Source organism: Pleurodeles waltl, chromosome 5 (assembly GCF_031143425.1).
Source record: "Pleurodeles waltl isolate 20211129_DDA chromosome 5, aPleWal1.hap1.20221129, whole genome shotgun sequence".
NCBI classification, from domain to species: Eukaryota; Metazoa; Chordata; class Amphibia; order Caudata; family Salamandridae; genus Pleurodeles; species Pleurodeles waltl.
In genome coordinates this window covers 704,060,986-704,082,221 of record NC_090444.1, presented here as the reverse complement: position 1 = coordinate 704,082,221, position 21,236 = coordinate 704,060,986, and the positions used below count along the sequence as shown (strand labels likewise).

Genomic DNA, 21,236 nt, shown 5'->3' with positions numbered 1-21,236 from the left:
ACAGATTTATCAGTCGAAACTATATTACTAGCTAGCAAATGACACTAAAACAGCATGTTTGCCTTTTTAGGGTCGAGCCTGCGTTGCATGCGCTCGCGCATGCGTAACGCAGGGAGACTCTTTAGTATTTAGAAAAGGGCTCCGAGCCCTGTCAACTTCATGTCAGTGCTTTTTATTGGTTCGTGGGCTTCCCTAATAAAACCTTCTTGCTTTCATTAGTCGAAGGCACCCATATGTCATGCCTTTTCCGGTGGCAAGCCCTCCTCGAGCGCAGCGACCAAGTACAGAAAACATGCGAGGCTCGCTGTTTTCCATCGGGATCGTGGACTTTTTTTTTCTCTAATTTAGAGCGCGATCTCGCTTGGCAGAAGTCGAGCGCTTTACATACTTGAATTCACTTTTTCGGGTTGTGTACATAAATACACTTTTGCCCGATAGGTGAAAAGTCGGGTTAAGAATTTACAACGCGATCAGCTCTAACATGAGAAAACGCGAGACCCGTCGCATTGTAAATGCTTGTTAATTACTGTTGGAGATACTATCGTTCAGAGCATTTGTAAGGTTCTCCAATAAATTGGAATTCGACGTATCTTCCTTCATTCACTGTTTGTGAAGTGGTAAAGTCGCTATTAAGTAAATGGCTCCATCTTGCGTTTGTCTTAGCGAGGTACACTGTAGGGAAACAACTGTACCTTAGGCTTGCCTACCTGATCTTAATGTGGCCTCCACTCTTGATTTTAGAGTCGCCCTTTAGGAGTCAAATAAAGGACGTGTGCTTCCATGTTAATATGTTTAAAAGACGTCCGTGTGGAGGCATGGATGAGAGCGGTTGCCATCGTGAACATATATCTCCATTTTATCAATACACAATAATACTCGCTGAGGAACGGGAAACTTGTGAGAATGACCATAATAATCTAAAGACTATTGAGATAGTCATAGTTTCATCTACAGTTGTAATGTCTCCGATGTTCTAGAAGTCTGCAATAACACATAAAGTAGTTGTCCCCGTTTGTTTTGTACTACTGAGCAAAATTACAATATGGCCGCCATATTCGGCAATATGGAGGGGGGAATAGGAAGGGGGAGGCAGCATTATCTGTACTCCCTAAGTCCTCTTTCTGTTTCCTTGTTGCTGTCCCATGTTCTGTGTCCAATTGCTGCTTTTAGGTTCAATGTCGCCCAGTTTGAGAAATTAATGGCTGGGTAGCAGGGGTGATGCAGAGCTTCCGGGTCCCTGGCCGCCATGGCTACGCGGTGGAGTTCTCACCGTACTTTCCCTCGCGCTTGGCTTGCGCCACCTCCCAGTACTATGGGATCGCAGGTGAAGCATCACTTCCCATCTCCTTCTTCCGCTTACTCAATCATTCCGTTAAAGAAATGACGCTAGGGACATGTCCTCAGCTCGCATTGCAATGCTCTGTTAAATATGCATTCTTAGCATCCACAAAATCGATTTTGCACTGATTGGAGCATATCAGCTGTTATGATCTCTGACTTATTATACACTTTCTGACTCACAGTAGTCATGTTTGCTACTATATGTTTAACATTTACACAAAGCAGCTTAGAGTTGCATAGTGAAACACTGCCGACACAGCTCACAATACTGTTTAACAGCTTTACTTGCTAATGACAAGTAATAGAAGAAATAAACAATACTTCCTTGTTTTGTAATATGTAAACAGGTGGAAGAGTGTAGGGTAATTTATGCAGTGTGCTAACATTTTAGCTTCTTAATTAAGTTGAATATCGAGAGCGCTGTGTCAAACGTTTGTGAGACGCTTGTGAGCTGTAGTGAGTCTAGAAGCGATTCTCATTGATGCCACATGCTTCACTACTGAAAGGTCACAAATGCTAACCCTGAGTAGTGGTTGTTAAATTTGTACAGTAACATGCATGCCTCTAGGTACATTCAAATAGACCCTGAGCGGAGCTTTGATGCATGAACCAAGTACAAACACAGGACTGCACATGTACCAAGTTTATTATCCACAAGGGTAGCAACCCGAGATGCATTTGTGCACAAACCTCCATTGTAGACAGTACAGTTCCCGTGGCTCAGCAATATCTGGCTCAGCCATATCGGGAGTAGTTATGTTGTATTCCATTTTACACATAGTTGTGAGAGTTGGTTTGGCAGATAGGCATGTTTAGTTTTCTTTCGAGGATTTGTAGAGCGCATGGCTACCCGAAGGCCTCCCAGCGCTGAGGAAGATCACTAGGTAAGAGGAACAGACCTAGACAGGGAACAATACAGTTTTCAGTTTTCTACGAAAAGAAGATTCTGACATGTCATGACGAAGTTCCAAGGGGAGGGAGTTCCAGATCTTAGCTGCATAACAGACAAAGGATCTACCCCCCATCTAACTTTCTTAGCACGAAAGGAGTTAATAAAAAAAGCTGAAGAAGATCTGAGTATTCTCCAGGGTGTATAAGGAGTGATCATTCATCTGAGGAAGACTGGACCCTTGTTTCTAAGGGCTCAGTGAATAAAACATATAGCTTTAAAAATAATGCGTTGTTCAATCGGAAGCCAATGGAGGGAAGCCAAGGCTGGAGTGGCAGATGAATGTCTAGGGGTGTTTGTGAGTAGGCGAGCAGCAGCTTTTTGCACCACCTGAAGTCTCTTTAGAACATGCGAACGAGAGCACAGGAGCAGTACGTTCCCATAATCGAGATGTGAAAGTATCAGAGCCTGAGTAAGAAGTCTTTTGGCTGAAAGTGGAAGTAATTTAAAGATGTTCCTAAGGGTTCTTAGAAAACCGAAACAGGTAGCTGCCAGTTTCTTAGGATGTCATTCCATTGTAAGGTGCAGGTCTTGCCAAAAGCCCAGGCTTTTTATGGAATCTTTAGGCGGAGGTAGATCCTTAGGCAAGTTCACTGCTAAGGATGGGGACCTAAGTAAGGAAGGATTCCCGACAATCATAACTTCTGTTTTCCCATCGTTGAGCTTAAGCTTGCTCTCTATCATCCATCTGGTGATATCTGAGAGACAGCAAAATAAGGTAGCCTGTTCTTGGGTATTCTTAGCAGAGAAGAAGTAGACCAATTGAATATCATCCGCAAAAGATACTAGAGATAGTCCATGTGGCTCAATAATTCTTGCCAGGGGTGACATATAAATGTTAAAATGAGTAGGGCTCAGAGAGGAGCCCTGCGGCACCCCACAACCGAGTGGCAGAGGTTTAGAAAAAAAAGATTGATCTAGGACTTGAAAGGTCCTGTCCTTCAAGAAGTCAGAGAGCCACTCAAATGGGGTCCCTGAAAAGCCCATCCGGGAAATTCTCTGAAGGAGAATATTATGATCTACAGTATTGAATGCAACACTCAGATCCAAAAGGATAATTGCTGCATAGCCACCTGAATCCAAGCATTGACGGGTGTCCTCGGTAACCGCCAACAGGGCAGATTCCATGCTATGCAAAGGTCTGAAACCCATCTGAGTGTGATGTAGAAGATTGTAATCCTCGAGAAAGCCTGAAATTTGTTTGTTAACATGTTTTTTGATAATTTTAGATTTTATCGGCAGAACAGCAATTGGTCTGTAATTGCTCAGTGACGTAGGATCAAGCCTAGGCTTTTTTTAATTAAGGTTTGATGACAGAATGTTTCCAGTTTTGTGAGAGCTGACCAGAGGTGAGAGAATTATTGAGAATCCTAGTTAGAACAGGCACAATAACGTCTGCGCCGAGGATTAATATAGGTGGTGGGGCTGGATCAAGGGGAGAGCCTGATTTCGTAGTGTGTAGGAGATCAAGAACTAGGTTCTCAGTCAGATGCTGAAACGATATGAAAGTGACATTCGAAGGGTCTTGAAATGCTGTAGTGGCTTCTTGTGGGGAGAGGTGGGAAAAGCCTTGTGGAATATCAAGAACTTTTTCATGAAAGAAAGCTGCCAAATTGTTACTGTGCTCTTAAGATGCTTGAATTGGGCTGCAAGGACAAGGGTCTTGAGTTAATTCTTTAAAAATTGTAAAGATTTCTTTAGGAGAATTGGAGGATTGTTCTATTCTGGCAGCATAGAACAGTCCTTGCGCGGTTTTAATTTCCACATGATAGTCTCTAATTGCTGCCCTATATTCACGTTTAGAGTCATTGTCATAGGTTTTTCTCCATTTCCTTTCTAACTGTTTACATATCTTTTTATGTTGCCGTATCTTAGGAGAAAACCAAGAGGACTTCTTGGTACGTGCAATTTTATGGACGGTCTTAGCTGGAAGTACATTGTCCAGGGAGTTGGAAATCCATTCATTAAATGTTGACGCCAAGCAAGTCTCATTAGTAGTGGAGAACGGACGATGAAGTTCTAAACTATCTATCAAGGTTTTGCGAGTTAACTTAGATCAGGGGCGATGGGTGGTAGTGCTAGATGAGGACTGTTGGGGTGCTGGGTAGGAGGGAGTGAAAGAGAAATTAGATAGTGATCAGTTCAAACTAGAGGGAGTAGAGGCAAAACCGAAAGGTTTGACAAATTGCTTAACACCAATTTGATGGTGTGTCCTTTAATATGAGTGGGGTCTTGGATCAACTGTGGCAGATCTAAAGCTGCTAGATCCGCCAACAGAGTGTTTGCCAGATTGTTATATTCATCATCAACATGAATATTAAAATCACCCAAAAGGGTGAAGTTAGAGTTCCTACAGGCAAAGTCTGATATTAGTTCTGGTAAAGCCTGAAGAAATGTCCTCTCCGGACCAGGAGGATGATAAATTAATCTTCCGAAGAGAGTAAAGGTAGGATTGATTGTTAACGAGAAAAAACGACTTTCACTGTCTGGAAGAGACAAATATTGGGTAGTACAATTTATAGTATTTTTAACAATTATTGCGTTTCCACCTCCTTTGGAGTGAGGTCTGTCTAATCGTTGTATATGATAATTATGGGGAAGAGCGATAGCTATATCGGGACCAGAGTCCTCGGATAGCCAGGTCATCCAATTCCCAGAAAAGGCAGTCAAATCCACACACATTGGGACGTAGTCATTGATGGTAAGGCTCAGTAATTAAATTAAATTAAATATTTCACTCAATTGATCTTTGGAGTGTGCTGCATTCACATGAAATACAACATGATTGTCTTCCAAGCCAGAACCTGAAACTGTCCTTCCTAAGGTCCTCTTTCTTTGGGCCAGCCAATAGCCTGTATGCTCTTGCAAGCAATTGGTGTAATGGAGACCTCATAAAATTGATGTTTGAGACACAGTAGCCCCTTGTCAGAGCATAATAACAAGAGCAGTACATTACTGCTGTAGGTAGTGCATTTTTCAGCATTTGGCAACTCCCATACTGTGGGGGCATGCCATTGTGGGTGATCACGATTCACAGTAGATACATGCATTACAGAAATTGAAATAAAATGAGATCTATGTGCACTCTAATGAATAAGTGTTGAGTACATAGCATCAGCAATCTTTATTTCCACCAGGGTAACTCAAATGCTCCCATGCTAACACGTATTTCATCTGATGCTGCAATGTCACAGCATACTTCTTCAGGGCTATAAATGTACTTGATCTTAGAGAGAAGTCCCTAGCAGGAAGTTATAAAAGAACCATCACCCCGTATAGATGACGCAAATCACCCTTTGCACAAAAGCTGGAGTCATCTATTTTGGTTAATAGTGTATTGCTATTAAACTTGGTAGGAAACCTCTTGGTGTGAGTTACTTAATTCGTCTATAAGCATCTACAGTCCATAAATAGCAAACCAGTCACCCATTACAGAAAGTGCATTTCGCTGAAAAGAGCCTATTTTGGTGGCAACTTCTGTCATTGTATCGCATGCATTTGCAAGCTAATTTTCAGGTTCCACCTCCAGTATATCCAAATGATACATGCCAGGTCCGGAGGAAAATGTTAATTGGTCATTTTTGCCTCATCTCATTCCTTTTGCCATTCAGTCAGACCTTTCTCTCCATGCATTTGCCACCATCAGATCTTACTTGCATACAAGCATTCTTGCCCGTGTGCAAGTTTGGCATTTAATGAATGTCTTGCAGGTGGTTTATCTTTTCTGAGAACAGCAGCCATTTTTCTCATATAAATTTCAGTAAACCACCTTTTTTGGATTAAAATGCAAACTTGCTGCCTGTCAAAAGAATGTTCAATATATCTGCTGACAAATAACTTTGTTGAACTTATGAAAATTCTAGTTACACATGCTAGTAAGGCAGCAGCACATTCCCATTTAAAAGACTGCTATAGTGACCACGATTTTTCAGTACTGTTTTGGTTGGATTCACATTTTGCCAACTCTCCATTTTAAAGCTGCAGCTGAGCTATTGGCACGTGCGTGCTCATCGAGTCAGACCATGCATGCAAGTGTCAGGGTTTGCATGGTGAAAAGGCAGTTTTGTTGTCTGCAGAGTTGAGGGTAAAATGAAAGCCATTTGAGAATAGTGACTTTCATGTCCCCAGCTTTAACGTTCTGGGAGTTGCTGATGCTACAGATCTTAAGCGGTGCCCACTTGTTTGTCTTCTGTGGTATGTGTTGCTCGTAAAATCACTTAAAATTGTCGACTGGGCAGCGTTTGGCTGCAAAGTAGGCACATTTATAACATGGTACTTACATTCCACTCTCATAGTAGAATATCTAATTCATTGCCACAAATATGGGGAATAGAATCTAAGAACGACCTCAGCTAAGAAGCAATCTCAGCATTATTGTATTCATTGTATTTATAGACTAAAACCTGTCATTTGTATTGCAGCTAGTTTCAAGGGGTACAAACATCCTGTGCATGTATATATTGGTGATAGTGTAGCTAAATAGTATTAAGACCCATAGCTGTATACATAATCCTCCATGCTCTAGTGGTGATTCATGTGATGAAGGTTGTGAGTGGTGTTAATTGTTAACAAATAGGTGTGTCTTGAATAGACAATGCAGGCTTGCTCATACGTTACGCTGGTTTTTAAACACACCAAAGTGATTCTGCATATTGATGTTTGTAAATGATTTAAATAACGGAACACTGAATTCCAGATATCCGCCAGTCCTTATTTTGTATGAGACATTTCACACTCTAGATTAACAGTGGTCTCCAAACTTTTTAATGCTGCGCCCCCCAGTTGAAAAGTAAAAATCATTGCCCCCCCCCTCAGAGCATTTCACAAATATTTTATAAAGATCGCAATGTTTAAATTTGTCTAGACGTATTTAAACATTGCAGTTAAGTACTGTTACCTTTTTAAAAATGTAATGCTTCTTTTGTCCAGAGCCTGGCGCCCCCCCCGTGATCACTTGAGGCCCCCCAGTTTGAAGACCCCTGCGCTAGAAGATACTAGAACGGGCATGTATGCAGCCCTATTCAGAAAGCTGGCTGTGTTTAGGATTGTGTGTGGTGGATTGACATTCTATGAAGCTCTTCAGTATATGACCTTCTTCAGTAGTGTGTTAATTGCTAGATAAGTTGTTGTGGCTAAACCTGGGCAGCAGAGAGCTCAGATTTATGAGTAGAGTTTGTTTGGCTGTGTAAATATAAAAGGTATTTTCATTTGATGTTTTTAAAGGTCAGTATAAACACTGGTTGAGAGCCATTGATGGTTCTCCATGATTTGGGTGATTGATTTCAAAATATTTTCCCCAATCACTAGGCGGTCTTTGGCGTTACGAATTAATTCTAATTTTGAGTGTAAGCAGGGGTGATTCTATAGTACAAACTTAAGTTCATTGGTGACCCAGGAAGCACGAACCTCCTCACTAGATAAACAGTAACTAATAGCATGGTAAATGTGAGTACAGGGTGACATGACCAAATTGTGGCACGATTGCAGGAATTTACGGTTATTTTTGAGTTTAGAAGGGCCCACGTTTCATGGTTTTGCTGCATGTTTGGACAGTCTGGTTAGAGATCTTTGGGGCTAAATGAGGGCAAAAACATTATTTTGTTTAAAGTTCAAGAGTAGGATCTGTGCTTTGGATCCAGTGAGTTTCAGGAAGCGTGAGGCTGTTTTTTTTTTTAATCAATTGAGCTCTGGGACGGTGATATTGACTGTGCATGCCAAAGAGATGTTCCAACAGGAACGGACGCTCTTTCCCTATTGCACTGCTTACTGTTCATCCATGGTATGTGCCATTTAAATAACAAGGCATAGTAATGGCGCTAGGAAAATAGTAGGTTTTGTCACCAAATAGTGTTCGGAGTATTTTGTGTTAGATCGTCACTTGCTTTTTTGAGATCTCATTCCAACGTAATATCCAGTGACCACAAGCCGTTATATGTTAGATTTTCATCACCACGTGACTTTGTATGCAAGGACTGTGTTGTTGTTGCTGTCTGTAGATTGACTAAAGAACGGTTGGATGAAGGAACATTCTAGAGATATGTAGTGCTTATATAACTTGGTTTCTGAGAGGAAAGATAGCATCAGATAAAGTAGTATTAGCATTCGAGGAATTATGATGAAAATGTGCATTTTTATTTTGTTAAGTGAAGTTGCAAACAGTGTATTGTCATGTTTATTTAACTGATAAATGTGGAATCACATGTGCCTACTGGGTCTTAGTTCTCTCTAAGCAGTCATATACATAATACAACATGCTCTTATATGAAAATAGTGGATTGTTGCATCTTTGTAACTGGCTATGTTTCATTAGAAAATCTTGTCTTCCTTTGTGGGTCTCGGCTTTGGACAGTTTTAGTAGTCTGTTGGCAGATCTGTTTTCAAAATATAACAGGTACATAAAGTAGGCTTTGGGTCATCCACTTGTTCTTAATCCAGTGGCTTTCCTCCCTTTTCTTGTGTTTGTCCCACCCAGAGGCATTTTTGTCTCACGGTTTTCTGATAGGATGAGTAGTAAATGTCTACTGCAAACTTGAGGGGCCATTTTTTTTTTAGGTTTCGCCTACTCGGGTCTTGCTAGCTTTCTTGTAATGAAAAAAAATCTAAAAAGCGGCTCCGTGCCCTCCCGTTACATACCTTTTCTTACAATTGGTTGGCTCCTCATTCACTTGTTTGCCTTCTTATGGTCTATGGCTTAGTCTAACCGCCGGCTTTCTCTTAGGCTTCAGAGTCTTTGTCCATGCCATGGAGCATGGACCACATTGTGCTTCCTGTGGCCAGTGTCTTTCCACTGGCCGCAGGTACTCTTAATATTTTTCACATACATTCCTTTAGAGTTCATGTGCCTGCAGTCCCCCTCCTTCATTCCCGCCCTCTGCTGTTAACTCACGCCGCACTTGTTTTTAACCCACCCCTGCCCTCCTCTTGCTCTACAGTTTCTGATCCACCCACCTGCTTTCCTTGTTTCTAAACTCCCCCAGCCATCCTACTGTTTTGTTGTTTTTAACCCACCCTCCTGTTTCACTCACTCACCTCTCTCGCTCTTTAATTGCGTTTCCAACCCTTCTTGCTTCTTTACTTTGTTTTGTTCTGGACTCCTATAAAATGGTAGCAATCGTTGTGTTTATTTTTTTCCTTTAAAACAACAACTCACAAAGACAACAAGCACAACTCTTCCACCATCAATACACTCCGTATATTTAGCTTGCCAAACGAATAAACAATGTAGTTCTCAATTTAAAGAGGCAGTGTGTGAAAGCAGTGCGTAACTCGGTGAAGAAACAGTCAATTATAGCAGTAAAACAGCACAGTAAAAATTAAATCGAACCATGACTACGCAAGCGCCTGGCTAGTCTGCAGCTCACGTACAACCTCGGGGATGAACTGGTCTGTAGGTTTGACTTATTCTTAGCTTCACTCATAGGAGACAGCACTTATTTACCAAGTTTTCTCTTTATACGGGTGATAGCGCTGACTGTTATCTTATAAATCCGAAGCGCTAGCGCGTACACAAAACACTGTCTGCCATTTATAACTTTGGAGTGGCAGCACGTGCAAAAAAAATATATGCCACTAATCCCACAGAACTTTAAGGACCTTTATATGTGTGTCGTGTAACTCAGTGGCTTAATGCAAAATGTGATAAAACATTGACAAAGGTAATAAACTTAGCATAGGCGAAACCTATTAACTTTGCCAGTTTATTTTGGCGTCAGCACTCCACAGGAGTGTATGTGTTTCCTTGCTCTTGCCCCTTGCTTTTTCCACTGCTACCCTTGTGCACTCTCTTTTTTCATTCTCCCACTATCTCTGCACCCTGTCCCGCTGCCACTCTCACTCCCATTGTTACATTTTTTATTTTTATTTTATATGAGGCCAACAGCTGAAAAATGCTGCGGGGCTGCTTGCTTCCTTTTTTACAATTCAGTCATGATTGACAGCAAGAGAGCCTTGTGTGTTATTTCTGTATTTAAAAACAAATGCCAATTTATGAATGACACTTTAGAAAACAGAAAATAGGATGTTTAGGAAGACTGGTCTTTTATTTGGAGTTGAATGGTGTGGATACATGATGTTTTATTGAGGATTTAAGAGTTGATAATTTCTGTTGATAGGTTGATGAATTTGATGATATTTAAAATGTGCAATTTTAAATCGATATGCACTACCTTGAGAGCATTTCAAAACGTTCTGTACCTGAATAATACTAACATCTAATTAACCTGTTTTACTACTACAATGAGACGCATTCTAGTGAACAGCTCAGAACAGGCATGGTAGAATTGGTCAGGTTAGCCTGAAGGTACAAGTATCTGTGAAAAAGTTAGCTGAGATAAAAGAAAGCCTGTATAAACCTAAATGATAAGTTTACATTGGTTTCTGCAGACACTTTTTTTAACACCAAACTCCACTGGAGGAGATTGAGCAAATCTGATTCCTCAATTACTGTTAGCCAGGGCTGCACTAATCCTCAATGCGGAGGGCTGAAGTTGCTCCCTGTGTATCACAAGCATGCATATACTGCTTCCTATCCTTCTAGCATACCATCCATGATTGTGTGCACAGTTGATTCTGTATGTGGAAGTGGCGAGGGAGCAAGGATTCGATGTGGATACCAACATGTTTGCAGTTGTGTATGTTTTGGGTAAGGATGGGGGAGATTGGTTGGCTCCTGAACTTCAGTTTGGATTTTAGTTACTTATTTACCAAGAACTGACACACATTGGCATTTTGACATTTGTTATACTCTTTCTATTATGCAATTTTCGTTTTCACATGCATTTCTTGATATTTTCAAAAACCAAATAGAGATTATTAAGCAGATCATGGAGAGTCACTGTTAACATATACGTAGCAACTGTCCCGATAAAAAGACACAAAGGTGCATGGTATATAATTTCTTCTTTCAGAGTCGGTGTGGTCACATTTTACTGGGACATACCCAATTTTAACTATTTTTATGCTTTCAGCCTCCTTCCAGTTAGTGACAGAAATGGGTGTGAAACCTATGCTGGATCCCGGATAGCTAAACATTGCTGAAAAGTAGACACAATTCTGAATTAAGCACGTGGGTCATTTGTGTAGATCCTTCAATAATTTCCATTAAAGTGTAGCAGTTGAAATAAAACAAATTACAGTTGAGTTGAACAAAACAGCAATTTCTGTCTACATTTTCTTCTGTAACTGTTTCAAACCAAATAGAGATTATTAAGCAGCTCATGGAGAGTCACTGTTAACATATGCGTAGCAACTGTCCCGATAAAAAGACACAAAGGTGCATGGTATATAATTTCTTCTTTCAGAGTCGGTGTGGTCACTGGATTCAAGCTCAGCCAATTATCTACTGCAATTTTTTTAAAAAAATTCTCTAACTCCATTTACAACACTAACAGATTGTTTTCGACCTTCTGTGCATGATGTTTCTAATAGGTCTCCATCCCTGACAAGGAGGTGGGACCTGTGTCTGTGTGACCATCCCTTGGTACCCTGTAATTTGGCCAGGAGGAAGGTACCTGAACAAACTTCCATTTAATACATTTGTTGCCATTTCTGTGGATAAAACCCTGCACACAAGGAGACTGTGTACTCAAATGTTTGGGTATTGAACATGGTAACGTTCTTGTAAACAACCACCTAGACTTCTGCTTTGATGCACATTCCCTATTGTTGGAAATTGAATTATTACTTTGGGTGACTGTTGTATTATTGATAGAACATAGAATGTGGGGCCTGGAACATGGGGGAACTGTTGGTTGGAATGTTGGTGGAGATTTGATGTAGACAGTTCAGAGGAGACATTGGCTACTAGCGATGTCAGACGTTGTTGCGTCTGCTCCTGTACATATTAAACAAATAATAAACGCTTATCTTGATGAACTGGAACTCCTTGTTTTTTACATGCTGGTGAAGAGCAGGAGCTCAAGCGGTCCTGAAGGAGAGGTCGGTATAGGCGCACAGAGAGCGCCCACCTTTGATGCAAGTCTGACTATAAGGGGACGCTCCCTCTCCAGGATACCAGAGGCCACTAGCCTCAAGTGTTAGGGTCCTCCCCAGGTAATCCCTTGGTTAAGGTAGGCCCTTCCCCTTTTCAAATGTGATTATTTCTGCAGCGCTTAAGAAGCATATGCAACAGGGATCCAACGCCCTGATGAATGCCCAGAGACCCTCCATAGCTCAATTACAAGGGCAGAAACATGTGGCTACTCCTTTTAGATAGGTGACCTTGTGAGTCATTGCTCTCACACCGGTTCCCCATTCCTTTTTAATCACACCACACAGAACCCTCTATTAAACTTACCCGGGTATCTGAGTAGGTGTTTTTATTTCCCTAGCATAGCTGGATCCCATTTTCCAGAAATTAAACTAATTTACGCACTCCCTCCTGTTCCTTTAACAGTGAGGCTGAGTCCGCCCAGGTGGCACTGTCCTACCCGGGTGGGGCTAGGTGGTCAAATGATGAAGCATGACACTATATAGTGTGTGAGACCACCTAGTCCGTAAAGGAAATCCCCCCCTCAGACCATACACCACTTCACAGCTCACCCACTTTTCACCTCTAGTCGAGGTATACGAGTGGTCTAGTGTCACAATTGATACACTATTGACCTACTTACGTTACAAGAACCCCCGTACTCTCATTTGTGATTTAGTATTGTGTTTCTTTGGGAGTCGAGTACGGCGTGTGTTCCTCTTGCTCCCATTTACTCTCCCTTTGTGTAATGTGAAGAGCAGGAGCAGACAGACATATGTAGAGATTGTGATTGCTGTGAATGCTGTCCAGTGTGGTGGCAAATGAATGGAGCCAGACCTTTGGTGCTAGTAGAGGTGTAATTTAGTAAAGAAGAGGGAGAGCTGCAGACTCCGAAGCACTGTATAATTCAAGGCAAGTGCCGCGCAGACGTGGTCTGCACAGTAAGCTCAACCAGCCACTAAAACTTTGGACAGTCTGCCAGCAGCCATTTAAAAAAGGGATTCTACATTGATAATGTAAGTTCGACCAGCCATAGAAAGCACATGAACACAGCATACGTGGTCGCCATTTTAAGATTTTAGGAAGATTATGATTTCATCACATTAAGCATGCAATGTTAAAGATGTAGTGACGGGGTCACAAACGAAGTCCACAACATGTATTGCCTGTCATCAGTACTAGGCACGCCAGTTTTTCTCATCCACAACTAGTTCATATCTTCTATATTTGGGCAACCATATTGAATGGTGCAGAGTCTACGGTGATTAACATACCTTCCTGAACATTTACACATTTAATTCGTAGACAATAATTGTCTAACTGAGTATGGTGATCTGCACACCCAATTATCCTCTTTTATATTATTTGTGGTCAGCAGCTTAGGTATAAAGGAAATATTTATACTAGATGGAACGTATTTCAAAGTGGCAATTGTAATATAATTGTTTTGTTTTCCTTTTCTTCTTGATTATGTTGGGTACATTCCAATTATAATATGGCCAGTATTGCACCACCACCTTCATTCCAACAATCTAAAGGAGAACCACCAATAGATTGGGAACTTTCGTTTCCAGTATTTGTGGTTTGCATAGATGTTTTGGAGATGATTGTCCAAATGAATTGTTGGTTCATCTTTGGGCTAACATAATTTGGGATAGAGTAACCAATGGCAAGATCTATGTTGCTGCCAAAGATGATCCCATTTTGGGATGGCCTCATCAACAAAAGACCCTGATGTTGTACCACCAGTTTATGCAGTAAAAGGGGTGAATGATAAACAATTTGTTAAAAACCTGAAAAATGAATTTCCTCAGGTGTTTTGTGACAAGTTGGGAACATTTGTGGAATTGAAGCACATTACTGGACAACGCAGTTCTAGTCTAGCATCTTAAAGAGAATTATTGAAAGCGATGTTAAAAGATTTATGTGACAACAGGTCATACATAAAAGTGTCATCACCATGGATTTCACCCATTGTGATTGTTTTGAAACATTCAGGTGAGCTTAGATTGTGCATAGATCTTAGTAGCCTTAACAATGCAATATGGATAGATAGGCATCCTTTAGCAAATTTGCATGAGTTAGTTTCTTTGTTGGCTGGGGCTACAGTTTTTTTCCACTTTTAGATCTTGCTCGTGCCTATCACCAGGTCGAGGTAAAAGAAGAATCCCAACATTTAACTGCATTTGTAACTCCAGAAGACATGTTCCAGTTTTGCAGGATGCCTTTTGGATTAGCCAGTGTAGCATCTGCCTTCCAACGTTTAATGAAAGAAACTTTAGAAAGCATTAATACAGCCATTACGTTCCAGAATGACATTTTAATCTGGCAAGAACAAGGAAGAGCATTTATTCAGCTTGAGAAAAGTACTCCACCGTTTGGAAGAGAAGGGTTTAACTCTTAAACCCTTAGCTGCCACGCCTTTTCCCCTCCTGTGCCAAGATTGTTTTTGGCTACTTGGATTAATTTGAGCTTAGTCTCCCATAACCTTTCGTCCACATAAGCTATCCATGCCAAATTTGCATCCTCTTTTTCCAATATCCTGAGAAGTCTAAAGGTACCCAGAGTTTGTGGGTTCCTCTGGAGGAGACCAAGAAATTAGCCAAAATACAGCTAAAAGTTGTTGTTTGTTTTGGAAAAAATGGGAAATAAGTGCTGCAGAAGAAAGCATCTGTTTTTTTCTCCTGCAAATGGCATCAACAAAGGGTTTGCGCTGCTGAAATCACCGTCTTCCCAACTTTCAGGAAAAGGCAGACTTGAATATGAAAACCAAATTTTTCAACAGAGTTGTGGCATTTTATTGGGACATACCCAATTTTAACTATTTTTGTGCTTTCAGCCTCCTTCCAGTTAGTGACAGAAATGGGTGTGAAACCCATGCTGGATCCCGGATAGCTAAACATTTTTTAAAAGTAGACACAATTCTGAATTAAGCATTGGGTCATTTGTGTAGCTCCTTCAAGAATTTCCATTAAAGTGTAGCAGTTGAAATAAAAACAAATTACAATTGAGTTGAACAAAACAGCAATTTCTGTCTACATTTTCTTCTGTAACTGTTTCCAACGATGGTAGATTTTTTAGAGCAATATACAGTTACGTATGCTGGACCCTTCTGGTCGCGGTATAAATAGGGCTTGTAGGTTCATCAGAGCCAATAAACGAGATGCACCTTGCAAAGGGTTTTCATTGTATACTGGGTATACAGCAATTCATTTGGTAAAATATAAAGAGCGAAAAATAGGTATCAGGAAAACCTATGTATTTTTTAAACGGGCACAACACATGGAGTTTAGAAGCAGTGGTTATTTAACTCTGAATTTAGGGGTCCCCATTCTAGCATGTGAATTACAGGGTATTTCTCAAAATAACTTCTTTCTTAACCACTATCTTTCATCTGGAAGGCAAGAATGTAGAGAAAGACAATTGGCAATAACACTTGTTCTTCTATTCTGCGTTCCCCCATGTCTCCCAATACAAATGGTACCTCACCTGCATCGGTAAGCCCAGTGCCCGTGTCAGGAAATGCCCCAAAACACAATGTGGACTCATCACATTTTTCCACTGAAAACAGACGTGTCTTTTTTGCAAAGTGCTTTGCTGTGGATTTTGCCCTCTAGCTCAGCCGGCATCTAGGGAAGCCCAGCATACCGATACATTTTTGGAAACTAGACACCTATGGGAATCTAGAATGGGGTCACTTGTGGGCGTCTTACTGTGTTTTGTCTCCCAGAATCCTTTGCAAACGTCCAAATTTGGCTATAAACACTTATTCCTCACATTTCATAGCTGCAAAGTTCTGGAATCTTACGGGAGCTACAAACTTCCATCTACCCAGTATTTCCCCAAGTCACATGATAAAAGTGATACCCCACTTGTGTGAGTAGGCCCAGTGCCTGTGACAGGAAATGCCCTGAAACACAACGTGGACACATTTTTCCAATGAAAACAGATGTGTTTATTTCAAAGTCCCTGGCTGTGGATTTTGGCCTCTAGCTCAGCCGGCACCCAGGCAAACCTATACATTTTTGGAAACTAGACACCTAGGGGAAGCCAGGATGCGGTGATTGGTGGGGCTCTCACTGGAGTCCGTCACCCAGAATCCTTTGCAAACCTCAAAATGTGGCTAAAAAACACCTTTTCCTCAGATTTCAGTGCTGCAAAGTTCTGGAATCTGGGAGGAGCCACCAACTTCCTTCCACCCAGCATACTCTCAAGTCTCCCGATAAAAATGGTACCTCACTTGTGTGGGTAGGCCTTGTGCCCGTGACAGGAAATGCCCCAAAACACAACGTGGACACCACATTTTCCCAATTAAAACGGACGTGTGTTTTGCAAAGTGCCTAGCTGTGGATTTTGGCCTCTAGCTCAGCTAGCACCTAGTGAAACCTAGTAAACCTATACATTTTTTGAAAACTAGATACCTAAGGTAGTCCCGAATGGGATGAGGTTTGGAGCTCTCACCAGGTTCTGTCTCCCAGAATCCTTTGCAAACCTCAAAATGTGTCTAAAATACATTTTCCTGACATTTCAGCAATGCAAAGTTCTGAAATCTGAGGGAAGCCACAAACTTTCTTCCACCCAGCATTTCGCCAAGTCTCCCGATAAAACTGGTACCTCACTTGTGAGGATAGGCCTAGTGCCTGCGACAGGGTAGGGCCCCAAACACAACATGGACACATCAAAATTATCTATTACAAAACGATCTGTTTTTGCAATGGTAGCCCCTGCATTTTTTGGTCCTGGGCTCGGCAGCCATCTAGGGAAACCTAGCCACGCTCAGACATTTCTGAAAACTAGACACCTGAGGGACTTGTGTGGATCCCCCAGCGTTTTCTTACCCAGAATCCCCTGCAAACCTCAAATTTAGCTAAGAAATCACATTTTCCTCACATTTCTCTGGGGGAATCATCACACGGGCACAAATTTCCAACCACCCAGCATTCCCCTCTGTCTCCCGATAAAAATGATACCTCAATTGTGTAGGTGGGCCAAGTACCTGTGACAGGGAAGGGCCAAAGACATGTAGAAATAGGGGGAACCAAAGCGGGTCCAAAAGGCCATTTTTTTCAAAGTTTTTAGGCTGACAAGTGGGGCAGAATTTTTATCGGTATTGATGCAACAATGCTGGGTGGTAGGAATTTTGTGGATTCCTGCGGATTCCAGATGGTTCCATCACAAAAATGTATGGAAAATGCATGATTTCAAACAAAGTTGGAGGTTTGCAGGGCATTGTGGGTAAGAAAAGGTGAAGCACACCGTCCTGGACTCACCCAGATGTTTAGTTTTAGAATGTGTCTAGGTCTGGTAGGTTTTTCTAGGAGGCAGAGTCACAAAGTCCAAAAAGTGCAGCCGCTAACAATTCCAAGTGGGGCGAAATTGAGAATTAGCCAGGCTCTCTTGGCCCATAAGTAAAATCAAAACCGAGAAGGGTCAAATGTCCTCTTGCTTGCCATAGAAATGAGATGCTTTAGTTTGCAAGGGGGCTGAAAGACTGTTATCCCCTTCAGTTGGGGTGGGAGGGCATAATCATGCCGATAGTGGTTGGCAGGCCCCAACCCTCTATTTTTTTTTTAATTCCCCTGTATCTAGTGGGCTTTCTGCCCCACCCCCGGGGGGGGGGCGTATCAGGGTTAATTACCCCATCTGCCCCGGGGGGGGGGGGGGTGAAAAACGTCCCCAAACACTCGCTGGTGCCAAAATGGTTTCTGCCCCCCTAGGGGCCTGTTGGACCTAATAAAAATAGGCCGATCTGCCCCCAAAGGCAGCAGAAATGGCCAACAGTAATGTGCCCCATGGGGAGTGACCCTTGCCCAAGAGGCTGCCTCCTCCAAACAAAACACAGACACACACAGCAATCCCTGGTGCCTAAGTGGTTTCTGCATGCCGTAGAAGCAGATGAGCCTAAGAAAAGTAGGCCAGTCTGCCCCAAATGGCAGAAAGTAATGTGCCCCATGGGGAGCGACCCTTGTCTAAGAGGCCGCTCCCCTTATGTGAAATAAGAAGAAAAAAACCTCCCTGATGTCTAGTGGGCATTCCTGCTGCACGATCGGTATGCAATCGTGCAGCTGGAATGCTCAAAGAGACATCGGAGAAAAGGAAAAGCCTTTCCTTCCCTACGATGCCTCTCTGACCTCCCTCTTCCCCCTGCCGGAGGAAAAACTCACCAGTTTCTCCGGTGACACACTGGAAGCATAGCTTCCATTGCATCAGGGGCGACCTCTGACGACCTCAGCGTGCGTTGCGTGCTGACATCATTAGATGTCACGGGGGTGGTCAGTGGTGGCAGTACAAGCGCTTCTGCTGTTATCCCTCCCAGAAGGGGGGCGGGGTCGCTCCTGAGGGCGGTGGGGGGGAGCGCTGGCGCTTCCCCCAGTGGATCAATCCCAGGATGCAAAGGTTACATCCTTGGCACAGCAGAGCTGTGCCCGAGGATGTAACCATTACGTGAATGGCACAGAAGGGGTCAAAGAATCAAAATGGAAATTAAAATGTGATTAGCTGGAGTGTTTGGAGTATAGTATCACCGAAAATGGGCTAAAACCAAAGCAACATCATGCAGAGACTGTGATGTATAAACCAGTACTGAAAGCAAGGTAACAGGTGCTATTGTTTCTGGGTTTGACAGAACTTTATGTGAAGTTTATTGACAATTACTCTACAAAAGTTGAACCTTTGCAAGGTTTACTAAGAAAATGGAATGAGTTTACGTGGGGGTTGAACAAAACAATTCCTTTATTGGTCTTAAAGCTGAATTGGTAAATGCTCCATTTTTCAAATCCTTCGAATTAGGCAGCAAGTATGTTGTTGCAGTAGATGCAAGTCGATGTGATCTGGGTGGAGCCCTTTTGCAAAGGTATGCATTTATAGAGCACTGTCAAATGCATCAAGAAAATTGAGAGAGTTGGAGAAAAACGATTCTGTGATAGAGAAAGAGTTGGTGACATGTACTTGCGCTGCTGATCATTCCAGACAATTTTTATTGGGCACACAATTCATTTTGATAACTGATCATAAACCTCTTGTCTTTGTACTTCCTCATGGTGGTGGCAGGTGTTTGACTACTAAAGTGGCTCGTTTGGCAGCAAAACTTCAATTGTATCAATTCAAGGTTGAATATGTGCCAGGGAGAGTCAATTTACATGCTGATTTTTTGTCACAATTGCCAATGACATTCAAGATGGGTGATGAGGAAGTGATGGAATATTGTGAAGTGGCAAACACTTTGAATGACATCAATGGTGGGGATAACATGGATAATGAATCAGATGTGAGTTCTAAATATATATAGGTGATGCACATGGATGGTGAGGTTGAAATGATGTTTGTTTGAAAGGGAAATTTTGTTATGGGTCATGAAGGACAAATTGGAATGCCAGCAACCAAGAGGCACATCTGTGAAATTTACTGGTGGCCAGGTATTGACGGAATAGTGGATGAGTGGGGGAGGAATTCTAAACCTTATTCCAACAATGACAAAACAGCAAAACCCTGTGTAATAGAATGCTTAACCATCAAGTGTTGTCACAGGGCCATGGAGTAAATTGGGGATAGATATATTAGGTCTATTATGTATTGTTCCCAAGAAAGAAGCTTTTGCTGTTGTATTAATTGATTCATTTTGTTCAATTGGCTCGAAGCTGAAATGACAGAGAAAGTGAATTCGAAAATTGTGATTTAATTTTTAGAAGCTGTATCTTGCAGAGAATGTGTGCCTGCAGAGTTGGCTTCAGATAATGGACCTCAATTTGTGAATAAGAAGTTTGAGGAATATTTGCTGAGATGTGGTATAAAATATAAGAGGACTGCTAAATATTATCCCCAATCTAATGACTAAGTTGAGAGATTTAATCGGGTCATGAGAGAATCTATTCAGTTGGCTAGTAAGGGTGGATTATCTTGGAGGAAAGTGTTGCACGCCACTTTGTTATTGTATCATACTATGCCAAATACGATTAATGGATGTTCCATGTTTGAATTGCTCTGGGGTAGAAAGCCTGGAATTGAATTGGTTCCATGGTGGTTGAAGGAACGTGGTAGAGAATGTGAGATTGTTGACTATAAGAAGATTGGAGAGTGTGTAGAAAACGTTCAAGAAAAGATGAGAAAAATGGTGAACAGGAATAAAGGAAAACCTTTAAGAGTTAAGATTTGTTCAGGTGCTGGTGGTGTCTGGCAAAGAGTTGCACAAATGGTCTGGTCCAATTATAGTTATGGAGGTCTATGATAAGTCAGTGAAAATTACAGGAGGGATAGTTTGGAATATGAGCATAATATCAGTTTGTAGAATTTACGAGTGTGCTGAATTGAGTGTGGTTGACTTTCCATAGGTTACAGAGTCTGAGGAGAGAAATCTATTTTCTGGATGTGTCAAGGCAAAAGTGAGCGTATGAATCAAATGTTATTGATGAACATGGAGTTGCTCCAGGTAGTGAAAATATTTCTGAGAGTGTTGGAAATGGTTTAAGAAGGAGTTTGAATTAGGGTCTCCAACGAGTAGCTCGTGAGCCACTAGTAGCTATCAAGGTATCCATAAGTAGCTCTCTTGTGTGTACCACAGCCTACCAAAACAATAAGGTTTATATTTAAAACAAACATGTAAACCTGTCTGACGTGGTCAGTATTAAAATTCAAATAATATTTGTATCTCTAACTGATTTTCATCAACATAAGTAATTTTTACTGAAAAAAAGGGTTGGAGACACCTGCAAAATATCTGGAATATGTTAAGTATTGATTGCATGCTAAATTGTTGCTATGACATTAAGTGTAATACTGTGTTACTATGAGCTATTCAATTTATGTTTTTTGTGTTTGTTTGTTTCCCGAAGGGAAGAATTGGTTTGTGTTCTTGATAAAGCATAGAAGGTGGGGCCTGGAACTTGGGGGGAACCATGGGTTGGAATGTTGGTGGATATTTGATGGAGGCGTCTGGGAGGAGCCATAAGCTACTAGTGAAGTCAGAGGTTGTTGCATCTGCTC

At 41.7% G+C, this 21,236-nt stretch overlaps 1 protein-coding gene across 3 annotated transcripts in view; it reads left to right on the top strand.

Moving 5' to 3' along the window:
• The first annotated feature begins 1,121 nt into the window (after positions 1–1,121).
• The window catches only part of PEX7 (peroxisomal biogenesis factor 7), a 915,648-nt gene continuing 895,533 nt past the window's right edge, over positions 1,122–21,236 (top strand). For 2 of the 3 annotated variants that reach the window (XM_069234651.1, XM_069234649.1), the window contains exon 1: positions 1,137–1,324. In XM_069234651.1, the coding sequence (XP_069090752.1) occupies positions 1,219–1,324 (106 nt within the window). In that variant the 5' untranslated portion in view covers positions 1,137–1,218. Of the gene's footprint in view, positions 1,325–21,236 lie in introns of all 3 variants that reach the window. The other variant, XM_069234650.1, reaches the window with a different exon arrangement.